Source organism: Agelaius tricolor, unplaced genomic scaffold, assembly GCF_023055355.1.
Source record: "Agelaius tricolor isolate 1412-34295 unplaced genomic scaffold, bAgeTri1.0.p SCAF_6, whole genome shotgun sequence".
Taxonomy (NCBI): domain Eukaryota; kingdom Metazoa; phylum Chordata; class Aves; order Passeriformes; family Icteridae; genus Agelaius; species Agelaius tricolor.
In genome coordinates, this window is record NW_027269266.1 from 35,223,377 (window position 1) to 35,240,227 (window position 16,851).

Here is a 16,851-nt window from a genome sequence, read left to right on the forward strand (position 1 = left end):
CAACTGACAGCACAGAGAAAGCTCCTGTCTGCCACTTTTAAAGCCATGCTCATGGTACCTCAGAAAATGTGCTGCAGAATCAGAAACCTCTCAGAAAAAGATAACCTATCAAAAGAAGACTTAAGAATCATTTCTATGCAGGTGAGCAAGCAGTCCCCAGTACAGACTTAGGAAGGATGTGACAAAGGTTTATAAACATCTGTATGACTGACAGCATTTGGAAATTGATTTGTTTGTTGTTTCTGATCATCTTACATCATATTAAGACCTTAGAAAGGAGGTTTAAAATAAGCAAAGGAGCTAGGTTTTCTGTTCAATGTATTGCTAAAACTATGGAAATCCATGACAAAAGATGTTGCAGAAGGTAGAGCATCCCAAAGTTTTAAGGTTGCACTAGGGAAGCTCATGAAGAGAAACATGTTTAAGATCATTGAATGTTAAGAATGCCTCTCAGAAAAGTTCTTCCTTCCTTTCAACCACTTCAAGCTCAAGTAGTTGGAGCACTGTGAGACTGCTTGGAACAAACATTGAAGCATTTGCCCTGGTGGGCTACTTCTCCATAAACATGTTTTTGACCACTGTCAGTTGGCACGCTGGGCTAGATAGAATCCCTGGGCTGCCCTGTGCAGATACTCATTATGTTCTCATTTTATATTCATTGCTCACAAGCAGAAAACTCTACATTTTGTCATGCAGAGGAACACACTTTTAGTAAAGCAGTCATTTGGGATTCTGTATGTCTGTCTTTGAAATCTGTTGAAAACTACTGAAAAAAAAAATCATCACCCTGTGATTAACTGGTACCATTTGAAAACCCTTCACTCTTATTTTAGTCCTTTGTACCACTCCAGATTCAAAGAAATACTTGACTATTTCGAGAATCTGCAGAAAATGTCAAGGCTTATAGGAAAACTATTTCTAGAAGAACATGTTTTTAAGCTCCTCTGTCTACTTTTGATCTGATTGTGTGGTAGAACCTTATCTAGTGAATATACACCACACACAGGATAATTTTTTTAGGACACAGAACATACGATCCTTATTACTAGAGGAAGAGAGCCTTCACAAAAGCCATGACTAAAACTTGTCAGTGGTACTCAGGACCTCCTTTCTTTTAGATTAAGTCTTAGTTTTGCCATTTTCATCTACGTCTAGGCCCTGGAATAAGAAGTCCACTTTGAAAACACACAGAATATGGCAGATTTACTCTTTAGTTTTATTACAGAGTTTAACACTTCATCTCTTAGGGTATAATCTCAGAACACAGCTGTGCATACCTACGTCCCCAGGAATATAAATTTCCACATTTGGAACTAAGAATGTGGACCCAGGATGCACAAGTTCTCTACATCCTCCAGGCCTCAAAGAAGCCACACACATTTGGCAGAAATCAGCAAGCACCTGTCTTAGGATATCAGAACCTACTGGCAACTGTTTTAACTACCTTTCTCCTTGCAGATTAGTCCTGATCAAAGATTTCAAAATCTTTCCTACAGGTTTGAATAATCTATGATGACATCTCCAAAATTAGTAGGGTATTAAAGAGTAGTAAAGATCCTATTGGAACTATTTAACCATGGTAGCATTTAGTGTTTCTCTGGCACACCTAAACCTGTACCTAGCTGACAGAAAAGCACTCTGGCCATCCAGCAAGGTGAAGCCACTCAGGCAAATGGTGGTCTGTGACAGACTGTCAAATGCAAATAACTACTGTCCAAAGAAATGCATCCTAATGGCAAACATCAACTAATTAAGCTGTGTAAGTCATTCCAAAAACATCATACCTGCTCCCATCTGTTGGCAATACAAAGACTTGAGCCATCTTTCTAGGCACTTTCCCCCAGCACCTTTTTTGCTTAGGCATCCATTTGAAGTACTCTTCTTAGTATAAAAGATTATTAGCATTCCATTTAGCACACAAATAATTATATACAGCCATTCACTTCAAGGAATGAGTTCAAGGACCAGGAAATTTACTTGATCAGATAAATCACTGAAAAACAATAGTTCTTGATATACAGAACAAAAACACTAAATCTTTTTAAGACAGATACAATAATATTATCTAGTAATAATATCAAGGACAGGCATACATGTATTTGTACATACATTTCTATGGAAGACAGTGGGCTGGATCTTCCAGCATGTCAAACAAAAGTCACTGCACAGATGATTTTTTATTTTCATTAGAGAACTGAAATAGTAACAGTAATAATAACAGAAAATCTAGTCCAACATCTGCTTTACTTAGCACAAGTCACTGCCAAATAAATCATACTAGCTGTGTACATTCACATTCTTATATATGCTAATATTCACATTCTAATGTGCCAGAAATACAGAATGAAAGTAATTTTACACATTCAAATCTTCAACCTTATCTTTTAGAGGTGTCTTTAGGTATTGAAAGTCAGTTTCCCTGTCATGGCTTTTGGGGACTAGCAAACACTGGTCTCTATCGCTGCATATAGGAAGAGCTCCTGCTCAGCTCCTGAAAACCAATACATCTGCTCCAAAATGAACTTTGAGCATTTGACAGAACCAATCAATTGCATTAAAAATGCATCATTATTAAATACATTATTATTTGGAATACTCATTACAGTGAAACAGAGATTAATGGAGAAATAACACACAAGTATCTGAATGTGCTGTCTTTTATCCAGTGTCTATTTTTATGAAAATTCTATTAAGAAAATTTGACACAAAATGTCTACAACTCATCAATTTTTGACAAAATATTTACCTTTGCTACAATTTGTTGTTTATTAGTTTTGTCCACCATATCAGTCAACATGCGATTTTTTAATATAACTGTTAACAGAATAAATTGCCTTAACCAGTAAATTTATACATTCACTCTTAGAACACATGGCTTTTGAGTTGTCATCACATCTCTTTCCAAAAACTTCACCTTGAATACAGCCCCTGGATCAGTGCAAGGTAGTGTGCTGTCCTTGTTACACCAGCTCTATACCTAGAATCACACTGAAATATAGACAAAAGCAAAGCTTATATTTTTTGTCTTTTGGAATATATTGAGGGACCCTCAAAAATTACAGAACAGAACTTGCAGCTTTAAAGCATAAAAACATGTCATTGAATTCACATATTGGGAAGTCAAACAGACATGAAACAGAAAATCCTGCACCAAAGCTCTGTGTACACAAACTGTTTCACAAAAGAAAGCAAAAGAATTGGGGAGCTCCTGAGAAGTCACTGTGTCATAGTGATTAAATCTTTCAGGGGCTTCCTAATCAGTATGGTGATGAAAAACAAGTACCTACAAGCAGAATTTACAAGTCTTTTCAGTAATTTATCATTTCAAGCTTCAGAGGAGTAATTTCAAACTCAAACCTGAAAGAAAATCTTTAGTCTGTGGTTACAAATATACTCACAAAAAATGAAACCATGATTTAGCAGTCTTCTTTACCCAGAACTTATTTAGTAGACTGACCAAGAACAAAATTAATTCAATTTCATTGACAAAGGAAAGGATTCTACTGAAAGAGGAGTGCAAGTGAGTACTTTATGGCAGAACAAAAAAAAAACTCACAGAATTTCAAGCTGCTGAACAAACAGAACAGATCTCATATATCTACACATACATATACATAAATACGTACACACAGATGCAGAAGTTTTTTTTTCATTTTCCCCTGACATGAGCTTGAGTATTTCATCTAAAATCTTCTATTGAAGAGGAAAAATATTTTGTTTTTTCTAAAGTAATTCTCTCCAGTGCTTTTCAAAGTTCGCTGCCACAAAGGTGTAAAGGATTCTTCCTTCCCACATAATATGAGCAGAGAATAAGCTTTAGAGAGTTTCACTGAAGGTGGTAAAATTCCAACATTGTAAATTCAATTCTAATCAGCTGTACATTTATCTTTCTTTCATGGTTCCACTTGGGACAGTCAGTCTGCTTCCTGCATTCTTCTGAGTGCATGCAGAGAGTTCCAGAAGGATGGGGAGGCAAGGCAGCAAGAATGCAGAACATTCATTCACAGCAGGAAAGAAGTTGCCTTCATCAAGCAGCATTTCCACCACCTGGTCCTTGGAGATACCAGAAAGCAAATGCTTTCTACTTGATGTAAGACAGCTACTGTTAATGCTACAAAAATACTGTACAAAAGGCTCTGGCTTGCAGATTTCAAGTAACAAGCTAGTTACATGTAAATGACCTGCTCCTAGAACATAGGCAAAAGAGGAATCTTAAACACAACAGAAGAAGGAACTAAAACATTAAGCTGGAATTACATGTGCATTTCTAGTATTTAACTAAAGAAAGTAAAGTTTTCTTTGTAAAACTCAGTAACGCTTTTGGCTAGCAACATTCTCCAAATCTTACTAAGGTATTTAAATCACTAATAGGTGACAAAATAGCATCCTTCTTTAAATTCTGTATATTAAGATTACATTGGGCAACAATCTTTCATTTGAAAGTCTAGAAGTAATATTTCTCACTGTTAAATAGTGAACAATTTATATCTGTTTTACATCAAAGTTCAGTACTGTAGTAGAAGAGTGAACATTCCCACTCACAGTTGCATGTTTTCATACTATTTTCTTTCCATTACTATTCTTATTGGACCTTTCATCTATTCATTGAGATTTGCATAATAATCTTTAAGGGTTTCTATTAATGACTCTCCCTCTTTCCAAGAAACCACACTGGTCACAAATGAACAACTGGCTCTCTGAAAGCCCTCACAAACTTTTCTGACTACTCAGCAATGTAATGCTTATTACATAAGCACCTCTCAATATCCATACTTTTTCCTCATTGTGAAAGCTGAATACTATTAAGTAATAGTCATAAGGCTGCATAAAGAATAGGAGCCCTCTACCACAAACTGGACATTCATTTCTGGCACTTCTTAACCTATAGGTTTTTATGGAGTCTATTTCATGACAACACTTTAGATCCCACACCTATTGCTATTTACCTTTCTTACTATTTGACAGTAAAGCACTTTCTCACATGAACATTCAAACATCTCAAACACTTTGCCACAACCAGATCTCTGTTGGCAAGAATTATGGAACATGAGAAGAAAGGGAAAATGCCATGATATGATAATAATCTTTGACAGGCCTTGAATATCTGAAACATTTATTTTTAGTACTTTCAAAAGTGTTTTTCCATTTATAAAAAAAAAAATAAATTTTATAAAATGAAAAAGGGGATATATTTGTAAATATTAGTACTACATTTACAAGCATGGATACCAGTTCCTACCAAATACAATGATTCATATATATGGTGAACCCACTACTCAGAAAGACAATACACATAAATATTTGTTGTTTATTTTTTTATTCAGCACCAAAATTATGACTAATGTTAAATAAAAACAGTGCCCAGAGACTAGAATCAGAGTCTAGAATTCTATGCCTGATTCGCATATCTTACTCAGTATATTCCACATACTTTCTTCACAATCACAAAGCTCTTTTATCTCATGTTTTGTACACACTTGCTTCCATATTTCTTCAAACCTTTCATCTGAAGCATTCATGCCCATATTGTGGAGAATTTGTTTAATCTACAAAAATAATACAAAATAATGCAATTAATGTAATTCTAGTCAGCATTTTGTTAAACTCTACAGTGTCTGGCTTTGACATATTTAGCAATCTCTATTTGCCAAAGAATATTTTCCCACTCTTAAGTTAAAACTACAGACCACATCCTGCCTCCTTAACGAAAGAAGTTCCTATTTAAGTAAATCTGAATCTTATTGCAATGAAAGCTGTACAAAATTGTCTGTCATTAATACAGTAATGTTGATGCACTACTTCAATGCTGGGACAAAAATCAAATACAGAAGACTAAGGGAAAAGTAAATGTTTTTCAAAAGCCCTAAGTAAAGTCCTGTTTATCCACTCTATTTTTGCTGTCTACAGTTACCAACACAAATCAGATTCTATTATTATCTGCATTTCACAGCAACAGTACTACACACAAGGTCATCAGCGGGTATAGATAAGTGGGTGAAGTGACTAAAATGAAATGGTTCGCATCAACTTTGAGCCTTGCTATAATTTTACACCAAAATAATTCAGCAGAAGGGATTTTTCCATGTTTTCTCACTTGGATGCTTCATGTTGCATGCTTCATTACACTGACCTGTTGACTCATTAGAGGAAGGTAACTTTAGAAGAATATTGATGCACTCTGTGCTTCTGTTAGTATCAGCAAACATTTGGCTTCTTCAATTGTATCATATATATGTGTGTACATGTGCTATATTTATGCTATGGAGGCTTTATGCATGCTTTGATAAAAACCTTTAACGCAGTCAAATCAGCCTTATTATATTGTCTTTTATATTTCTGTATAAATATAGGCCTGATCCCCAGTACAGCAAATCTTCAGCTTCATCTTAGCCAATAAATCTGAGTGTTTCTGCAAGCTGAAATTGCAGGAGGAAAAAGAGGACTGAATTTTGTTTCTTTAAGCATAAGTGTTGTTTCAGTTACATCAATCATACTACCCATGAGTAAAACAAACCAGATCTGATCCGTTGTCTTCAACAAGCTAGTGAAATATAGAAATTAAACTAAAAGCAATATTCCTTCACAGGGCACCACTGCAGGGAGAATTAAGGACTACATGTTCTCATAATTTGGCTTCACCATGTTAAGAGAGAGCTCTGTCCTGACTCATCAACTGCTGTAAAATCATCACTGACCAAACCACAGACTACTGTCTGCGGACAGGATAAAACTCACTCTCACCCATGATCAACATGCTGCATACAAATTACACACTATTTCTCAACTACATAACTTCTATCCTCTTCAACAGACTGGAGAGAATTTTAGTGAAGAAAACAGCAAGTCCAAGAACTATTTTGTTCTTTTGCAACAAGATGAGTCACCTCACAAAACTATTTCATAGTCAGAATTTGCATTCATTCCGACCACACTATACAAAAACAGCATTAAATTACTCTGAGCTTTCATCTAATAATAATATCATATAATCATAGTATTAACCATGAAATTTTTGGAAACATTAATTATACATATCAAAACAATAATCATAAAATTGCCAAATATCCTATTTCATGAACATAGGGTGTTTCGACAGACTCAGAGGTGGTTCTGCACTGAATTCTATATAGCTGGTATAGTCTACACTAGAGTATGACATCTCAGGACATGTTATAACTTCAAAGAACAGCTCTATCTAGTGCCTGACAGATGTAATTGGCTTCTCAATGAAGCATGAATTCCGTTTATTGTTAGCTATTTGCTGCATGCACTCATTTCCTGCTTTCAGAGCTAGATTATAAAGTGGTAAAAGCTCATGTACACAACATTCTAACAAGATGTTTGATGAGCATGACACCACACCTTCTACCCCCAGTCACCAACCAGCAACATTATTTTTTGTGAAATATATATTCAGTTTCTAGACCAACTTTCAAACATGACTGCTGAATATTTAATATAATGAGTAGAGGTCACTAATGTAATGAAGAAGAGGTTGCCACAGCCTCTTTTCTCATTTTAGATTGGAATTTCACATTTCATCACAATTGTCTAATAAACTGTATGTCATGTAATGAAGTTCTCTCTTAATATTTTTTCCCTATGAATTGTATACATATGTAAAAACAAAGTGGTAAACAATACTGAAGAAGAAACAGCGAAGTTATTTTAGTATTTATGTGAGAGAAATTCTGGTCTGTGAGAAAACAGAGTAGCAGGAGGCTGCAGATGTATCAGAGGAATCAGGTAAGTCCCTAGAGTCTCATGTCCCATCTTTGTCTTGAGAATTATGAGACAGCACAGCATTGCTGTGTGACTCCCAATGTCCTCCATCACTATACAGATCCTTTGTAGACCTGAGCCTACAACTGTGACTCAGCAGAGCACTTAAAAGGTACTGTCAAGTTGTTTGCTGAATTTGTCATTAGCAAAACCTGCCAAGTTTGTCTGAGGAGAGACACTTTTGGTAAAATTTTCCATTAAACACCCCTATGTGAAAGAAATTATTCATATACACCTTTAAAAATCTCCTTGTGGGGCTTTTTAAGACATTTCATGGAATACCTTAGATTGGAAACGATCTCTGGAGATCATTCATCCAATCACATAATCAAAGCGGGGCTAACTTTACTATTAAACCATGTTGCTTGAGACCTTGCTCAGAAATTCCAATAGCTTGGATCACAATAAAATTCATGTCTACCAGCTTCACAAACAACTTAAAATGTGAAGAGAACATATTTTTCAGATAGCTGAATGGATGTAAAGCAAGATGGTAATGTTGCACTATGAATTTTACAACCTGTTTACTTGATGACTTCCCACTCCCATATGGCTAGCAGAATCATTATCTTGGAAGAATATTCTGAAGAAATTCACTATACCTCTGCCTTTGGTCTCTTTTTTAAAAGATGTTTTTCATATACTCCCTTTTGACTGAAGACAGAAGGGTACAGAAGTGAAAAACTACTGCCCTGATCACCATAATTAGTCGTGTCACTGAGGCGGCAAACTTGAGGAGCAGGAATATCTGAACGAATACTTGGAACACCACACAATGGATAACCTGTGAAAATCAACCAACAGGTAGCATGGATAAACAGCACCAGGGAGGAGAAAACATTTTGTATGAAATAGGAAGAAATGTGATGCTTGACATAAGTTCAATAACAAGTTACGTAATTTTCTTCCTTGTATCTTTTTTCACATTTTTAGAAATCCTGGCTTCAGCTACATGATGAAGTGTGAAAACCGGGAACCTTGCAGTAACATACTAGTACTTACTCAGTATTCCCAGCTGAAATTATTTTAGGTGATTGTGTTATCATTATAGTGCAAAGGTTTCACATTGTTGTCTCCTTAGTGTAAGAGTTCCATGCCTCCTTGATGCTTCTTTCAGGCAGCTCCTCCAAGCACTGAATCTTTGTTCTTGCAGTAGCCAACTGACTCCAGTTCCCCTCAACCAACCAATCCACTCTTTTAGAACACTCTTCTTATTGGCTACAGCTGTGGCATGTTAAAGTCAGGCCTGCTCCTAATCGTCAATAATTAACCCAGCTGCAACTCTTTAGGGGGTATGATTACTTTCTATACTACCTTTATTTTCTTATATTCTATCCCCCTACATGATTGTAAGGAGATATGGTCCTCCCAAATTTACTAGCATAATTTCTCAAAGACATCTAGATTAATTTCAATGTTGAATAGGCCATCCCTTCCAACTTACAACTCCTAATCTTAAAAAAAACTTAGCTTAAATAAATTAATTCGCTATTTTACATTGGTAGAACCTGTAGCAACACTTTTTAACTTTGCTCCTGATTTTGTCTTAAACAACGCTCACAAGTGAGCAGCACAGTCCACTGTACTTACAGGATGCTGGGATACCACCAACTACAGCATTATACTGAGAAGATGATGTTTGATAATTTGTATATACACGGTCTGTTGATCTTGTAAGTGGTTTTGGCATCTTTTCTGAGCTTTCTGGTTCTTTTAACTCAAGATCTTTCTGTTCTGGCAGTGGCTCATCCTCTTTCTTTGTGTCTTTGGGAAGACAGGCATCTAATTTTTTCCCTACAAAAGGGAAAAAGTTATGTGACAGCCAAGATAGATTACCAATATATTATAGACTAAGAGGCAAAAAACTTTGTTTGAATAACTGTAAAGGAGGTAACAAAATTCATCTACATTTCTGATAATATTTCTAGGTGATGTTTTGCTTTCTGTTGATCTGTATTACTAAGGAAACTTCCCAGTGTCAATCTTAGCATGCAACACAGAGCTCCAGGATTCTGAAACACATCTGTACCTGAGATGCTGGTAGTTAAATTAGTCTCTAAATCCTACCCTTCTAACGGAGCACCTAGTTTCCAACAGCAATGTCCTTTCAACAGCTATCCTAAGAACTAGATCACCCCCATATTTTCCCAGTATTAAGGAATCTACCTTTTGTAATTATTTTTTCTTCAAACTCTTTAACACCCATTTTATCTTTCCAGTTCAGAAAGTTCGCAAAGTCCCGGTAATTAATCAGACCATCCTTATCCAAATCACAGCAGTCAAATAAGGATTCCAGGAGCTCATCATCCAGATTCACATTCAGCTGAGAAAAGATCTTTCGTAGCTTTTCCTTGTGTATCATTCCATCACCATTCTATTAAAAAGAAAACAAAACAGTTGTTATTTTCTATAATTCTCTAACTGCCATTATAAAGTAACTTCACCAAAAGAAACATATACACGTGTTTATACATGTATGTATATATATTTATACATATATATAAATAGCACCAGACACGCTATTTCAAGAGTAACATTGCTGAATACAAAAATAAACCCTAAGTATTTTAGAAATCTGAAAAATGTTAAAAATGTTGAAAATGTTAATTTTCAACTTAAATAAAACAGTGATTTGAGAGCAAAGGTGTGAGAGACAGGCTACTGTAACAAGATAGCAATCTAATCATAAATGTTGAGGAAAAGCCAAGATATCTTTAAAAGTAAGACATCAATCATTCTGTATACATTACAATAATGTTACATATGAAATTCCAATTACAATTTTTTTCCAGAGAGAAAAAAAGAAAATACCTGAAATTCTGAGGCTTGACAACTCAGTCAAAAAGTACAGCTTGGAAGAAAATATGAATATAACCCCTTCCAACAGTTTACTCTTTGCAAAGGAATGCCAGACTTTGAAGTTCAAAAATTGTTAAGATTACTCCTGCTTGTCCCTCTAACCTGGATATTCCTAATAATATTACTAAAAGCTCCAAATACTATTGTGTCTAATTCCATAGCATATCACAGTAGATGAGACATTCAATAACTATGAAGTTATCTTCACAGTTACAGTCTTCATCCATATTTACTTTGCTATGCTTGTGTTTCTTCTTGTCTGTATCTCTACAGCACGGGAGTGCTAATGTCACACATTCCTTTACATTTATACCTTTTCAGAGCACTAACCTTATCAAAATGTCTTAATGCTTCTAGTAACACATTAAAATTCCCATAGTTAGCTTTCTTCAGACTTTCTCGAACTGCAATCAAGATAACTCTTTCTCTGTCCTTCCCACGGAGGAACTCACATGGAACCCGGACATGAAGAAGATCATGAACGTCTATAAAAATGAACAATTCCTCAATTAGTTGTGCATATACAGTAATCAAACATTTACAAAAAAAAAAAAAGCTTGCATTCATTAGGAAAAGGAGAATTTCAGTTTCAAGATGCTAATTTTCAGCACTGCTGAACAGCTGATACAACTACTTCATTGCAAGATCAAATGGCTCATATAATTATTTTTCTACTCACACGCAGAACCTAATGTATGGAACGTAATAATGCAGCTTCACAAATCCATCCACTGCTTCCAAGAGCTTCTAAAAGCAGTAGTTTTTACTCAATGTCCAGATAATTGAATAAAAAAGAACATATATTATTGATCTACCACTTCCAGTCTGTCGCATTCCACATACTTCTGAGATAAAAGCATATACTTATATACTATCCAAAATTTAGTATTTTGGATAATTATATATCACAGGTTTCTAGAAAGACAATACAATATCCTTATGTTACTGTTCCCATTTTCCATGTATCCTAACTCTATCAGTATTTTTAAACACTTTAGCACACTGAGCTACAATCGTTATCCAAATTCCCAAGGTACAAATGCCACTTTCTGGAGTGCAAGAAGTTCATTCACAGTACAGTAACAAACATGAGTAGCTCGCCTAATCCCCCTCTAACAGCAGTGTACAAGCATTTTGTTCAGTTCCTTCTGCTCTTGCTTATAGCATGAACTTTATTATACTATGTAGTAAAACGTGTAAAAGATTATTCACTCTTTGAACAGACTTTCTCTGGCCCAGATTAACTGTACGACTTTGATCCACTTCATTTTTTTGCTTCCCAATTATTGACTGTATTCCCTAACTATTAAACACAACGCTAAAACATCATCAATCCCATTGACTATTTGAGTTGAATAGCTTTCAAAATTTTGTCATAATGAAAATAAAGAAGTTTTGCTGTACTCTGCTTTCTATCTCCTTGCAACCTTCAAAACTTATTATTCCTATTTATTACTTGTAATTTTTACTCTTTTTAGAGAAGTGCATGAGAAATCATTGAGAGGGAATATGCATGATTGATTTAAATAGCCATTTTAGTTTGTCACTTTGATGTCAATAAGGGTTTTCTGCCATTTCCCTTTTTGTTACATGTCATGGTTTGACACTGGTGCAATGCCAGTGCCCCCATGAAAATACATTCTCCCTGGTGTCTACTGTGAGATGTGACCCAGAATAGAGCAAAACAGGCTCCAGCTTAGGAATAAAAGGAAATACAACCTTTGTTAACTTACAATATATAAAAGAAACACACAGAACTCAGGATGAAAACCTCCCAAACATTCCTCCTCCCCCCACCAAATTCCCAATACATCACAGTAAGACAAAACCTTGGATTCTCAATTCAGTTACCACCCCTCAGATCACCAACTCTCAGTCCATCACCACCCTTCAGATAATCAATTCTCAGTTCATGAAGAAGAGAGGAATCCCTCTTGTGCCATAGGCATCCCCAGGAAACACAGTTGAAACTCGTGTGTTTCCATGTCACACGTGGCACCGCATGGAGCACATTTGCCATCCTGACATCTTCCTTCCATGCCCAGTGCTCTCACCACTGCACATGGACCAGAGCTGCTTCTAGGGTTTTCCTTTTAAGGGTGCTTTGCCCAGTTCCAAAAAGATCATGGTCTCTCACTTCTGGAACACCTGTCCCCCCCAGATTTCATCTCCTGGGGCCGAGAGGTCTCAACAACAGAGATCATCTCCTTCACTGAAGATCGAGGGCACCACCACCCTCCTCACCCGTTGTCTCTGTTCAGGCACTCCTTCACCTACCAACACTGAACTCTCTTGCTCCGAGCCATTGCCTCCCCATAAATGCAGTCTCTGTGCCACAGGAAAAATGGTTCTGTCCATGGCTTTACAAGAAAAGTCCAACCAAAGGCCACTCCATCATCTCCTACCACCTAGAATTCTTCTCAACTTCTCTCAGAAGGTCTCCATGATCCAAGAAAAGGGTTAAAATATCAGGCTCTGCCTGTCCAGAACGCCCACAGCTGCCCTGCCGGGCACCTTCTCGCCACAAACCCCCTTCTCCTTCCCAGCTGGCCGTGCTGTCCGCACACAATATCGAATTTCAAGGTGGCACAAGCACCAGCACAGGCTCGCTCTCTCTCTCTGCGGGGAGGGGACTGCCTGATGACTCTCCAATGCTCCTCCACCCTTCCATCCTGCAGGGGCCTTCACCTCCCCTCTCTGTCCAAGGCCCGGCCTACCTCACCCGGCCGCATGGCTTCCCTTCCTCGCCCAGCCCGCAGCCGGGCAGGGCAGCTCTCACCTCTTTCACCACCAGAACCCAAGAGAGCTTCTGCCTGCCAGTTCTCTGCTTTTAACCCCCTGCGTTCTCAGAGGCGTATCCATGTCCCCAGTGGCCACACCAGGTGCCAATATTCAAATCTGAACACCCATTGGTTTTATCACAGCATCCCAAAAAACTCACTTCCTCTTAAAACATGACAAAAGGCTTTAAAAAAGAAAGAAAAACCAGCATGATAATCCCAAACCTAAAGCTTCTATATTTTTGACATTTTCTTTTTTCCCACTAGCAACTTTAAATCCACTCAAATTTACATTTCAAAAATTTATTGTCAACAAATTTTTGTACCTTGCCTCTTAAAATTTTAGGAAAATTGTACATACAACCAACAGTTACTACTTCAGCAGAGTTTCATCAGCAAGGTAAGATTTTATTCTGCTCTTGAACTTACCATATTCATCTGGACGGATTGCCAATCCAAATGTATGGTCTGGGGGAACATTCATAGTATCTGCTATACTGTCAAAAAGAACATCTTTTTGTTAATTGCCAAACAGTTTATTAATACCCAAAATAAAATCTCAGCTACTGTTAAAAAAAAGTGATTAATAACAGGGATGATACTCATAGTTTACCTGAAATTTGTTTATCAGGACTTTGTTTCATAATTACCATTCCAGAAAAGCAACCCTTTACAAGCTGATTAGAACATTCACTGTTTGTAACATAACATAGCCAAATGTAAACATTAACTTTTTGAACATTTATCCTCATTATAAAGAAAAACACTCTATGCCATTTTTCCAAAGAAAATGATAGAAACATGCAAGAAAAGTCCTTGTAGTCAAAGAACGGGAATATTTAGACAAAATCTCCAACTGAAATGTCTGAAATAAACTACTTTTGGATAAAGTGGAAAAATTGAATCACATCTCTGCTTTTCCATGTGCAATTTTTTGTCTACCAAAACCAGCAACCAAGCCCATATCCATGTGGAAAACTTTTCTCAGTTCTATTTTCCAAAAGTTGAAGATTTCTCTTTTGACATTAAAGAACTCCTTCCTTTTTTTAATTTTAAAAAGATACAATGCTCATTTTATTTTTAATAATAAAATAATTAAAACTCTTATCTGAATCAAAAATCCCCATCAGAATTTAAAAGATTATCAGAGCTTTGTTCTAAAGCACAAAACAAAAAAACAAAAACCCACACAGAGAAATGGAAATAGCCCAATCTAAAAACCACTATGTATATTTTCTTTTATCATTTTCATATCACACATAGGACATGGATAGCATAAAATTCACTAAATAAGATTAAGTTTAGCCTGTATCTGTCTTGTAATATTAGTGTTGGATTTCAGCCTGCACTGCAACCCATCCCTGACTGATCACACTGCTTCATGCTGCTCATGCTGCCAGTCTGTCTCACAGTAAGCTGGGACACAGTGACAGGGAGAGAAGAAACTGACTTGTATTTGTGCTCACTGCTCACATGCATTTATGAGAACACTTCCCCAGATCAACCTAGGCCTGGGATCTTGAGTTTAAAATTATCTTTTGCTACCAAAGTCCATGTTAGTGAGCCTTCAGATATATTTTTGCAGAAATCTAGAGCATCTGCAAAGACAGCCTTTGGATACATTCAGGAGCCCTAGATCTGCAGCACACCTGGATCCTAACCACACTGTACCTTATGACTTCTCTGGTGCTTCTTAAGCACTGTTCTGTAAAATTACAAACTGTCCCAGATTGCTTCATAAATGTCAGTCATTCTAATGATTCAACAGAGATTGGTAAATGCTGCTCAGTAATAAAATTTAGTTCCATGTCCTTTTCCAAGGAAGTAATACAGTGAGATTACAGATGATGTAACAAAGAAGACCAAAAATAGTGTGAGAGTAAGCAAAACGGTCGAATCCCAAAACATTAGGTGATATGTGTCAGTCCTTTCAAAACTTACTAATTGCAAAATACTGGGGAAAAAAATGTCTTAAAGAGTGCTTGACCATTTAAACAGTAAGACCTAACTTCACTACATGGACACAGTACAGCCTCTACTAGAAACTTGTGTACTTATCAGCCTAATTAGGGCAGGTAGAAGGTCCTTTTCTGTTAAATGAGTGCTGCACTGGAAGCATCAAGCACACAGCTATATTTTGTATCCAAGACATAAAAAGATATTGGAGAAATGGCAAAAGTGAGTGAATTTTGTGCTTGATCAATTTGTAACAGAAGGTATATTTGCTTACTTACGGATCAAAAACTTTTCCAATCAGAGGCTGGTATTTTTCCTTAAAATCATCACTTCGTTTTGACACAAGGTGTGGTGCTCTCTTCCTACAAATTACAAAAATAACTCTTGCACATACTTTTTAAAATATTCAATATTTTTTCAATACTATTTTAAAATATTATTATATATTAAAAGAAAACAGCAAGTCCTTTCAACTTAGTGATTAAACTATCTTGCTACTTAAAATCAAAGGGCTTTACATAATGCATAAGACATGCCAAGAGTTGTTATATGGTAAAAGTTATCTGGATAAACTGTTCTGAAAATCACATCTTGCATTTTCTATTCAGTTCAATACAGCTAAGGATAGGGTTGTGAGATATACAATTTTCTTCAAATAGGAAGACCCACTCTTCCTGATAATTTTTTAAATAATTAATTAGTTAACTCATTGCAACTTACGAATCCAGGTCCAAGACCCAATTGAAGGTCTTGGCTGTATTTCGCCCATCTTCATAGTGAGGGGTTTCCATTCCATAAACAAAAGACTTGTCAAAGTGTGAGTTATACTTCCTATTGACTGATTCCCCTGCAGAAAAAGGAGGCATTTCAACCTGTGTAAAACACCTAAGGAAGAAAAAAAATGTACCCAGTATCTTCGTTCTTAAGACAAAACAATGAAGAAACAAAGGCAAATAACTAACAGATCTGTTCAGTTAAAGATAAATAATTTGCATTCTCCCTGTTTATTGAGTAGTTAGGAACAATCTCATTGTCAAAAGTGAAAAGGCAAAATAAAAAGCAAAAACTGCTTCAGTTGGATGTTCTTTTATGTCTGATTAAAGACAAGCCCAACAGAATAAATTAAACCATGTAGCCTAAGTGGTGAGGGTCAAACAAACATTGCTTTATAATATCTACACTTGAGCAGAAATGTGTACTATTTGATTTATTGTTTTCAAAAAATGCAAAAAATGTTTTTGACGTGTTGCATTTTCAGATGTACTCTTGCTTTGTCTTTTTGTCACAGAAAAAACAGTCATTCTTTTTCTTCAAAGTCTTTTCAATCACCTTTTAAAAAGAATGATAATTACAACTTTCAAAAATATTATTCACTGCATGTTTTCTAATAAGGGCTCCATATGGCTGTATGGCAGCATGGCATTTTTTACACTATTGGTGGGGCACATAGTTGACTTTTTTTCTGTCAGTCTGC

General features: G+C 36.2%; 1 protein-coding gene across 7 annotated transcripts in view; it reads right to left on the reverse strand.

Annotated features, from left to right (window-relative positions):
* Nucleotides 1-1,952: 1,952 nt before the first annotated feature.
* The window catches only part of EFHB (EF-hand domain family member B), a 54,481-nt gene continuing 39,582 nt past the window's right edge, over nucleotides 1,953-16,851 (reverse strand). For 6 of the 7 annotated variants that reach the window (XM_071429327.1, XM_071429328.1, XM_071429329.1 and 3 more), the window contains 8 exons: nucleotides 16,098-16,224; nucleotides 15,656-15,739; nucleotides 13,851-13,918; nucleotides 10,972-11,126; nucleotides 9,949-10,156; nucleotides 9,373-9,576; nucleotides 8,385-8,566; nucleotides 1,953-5,546 (listed from right to left, as the gene is read on the reverse strand). In XM_071429327.1, coding sequence (XP_071285428.1) covers nucleotides 5,382-5,546; nucleotides 8,385-8,566; nucleotides 9,373-9,576; nucleotides 9,949-10,156; nucleotides 10,972-11,126; nucleotides 13,851-13,918; nucleotides 15,656-15,739; nucleotides 16,098-16,224 — 1,193 coding nt within the window. In that variant the 3' untranslated portion in view covers nucleotides 1,953-5,381. The remainder of the gene's footprint in view (nucleotides 5,547-8,384; nucleotides 8,567-9,372; nucleotides 9,577-9,948; nucleotides 10,157-10,971; nucleotides 11,127-13,850; nucleotides 13,919-15,655; nucleotides 15,740-16,097; nucleotides 16,225-16,851) is intronic. The other variant, XM_071429326.1, reaches the window with a different exon arrangement.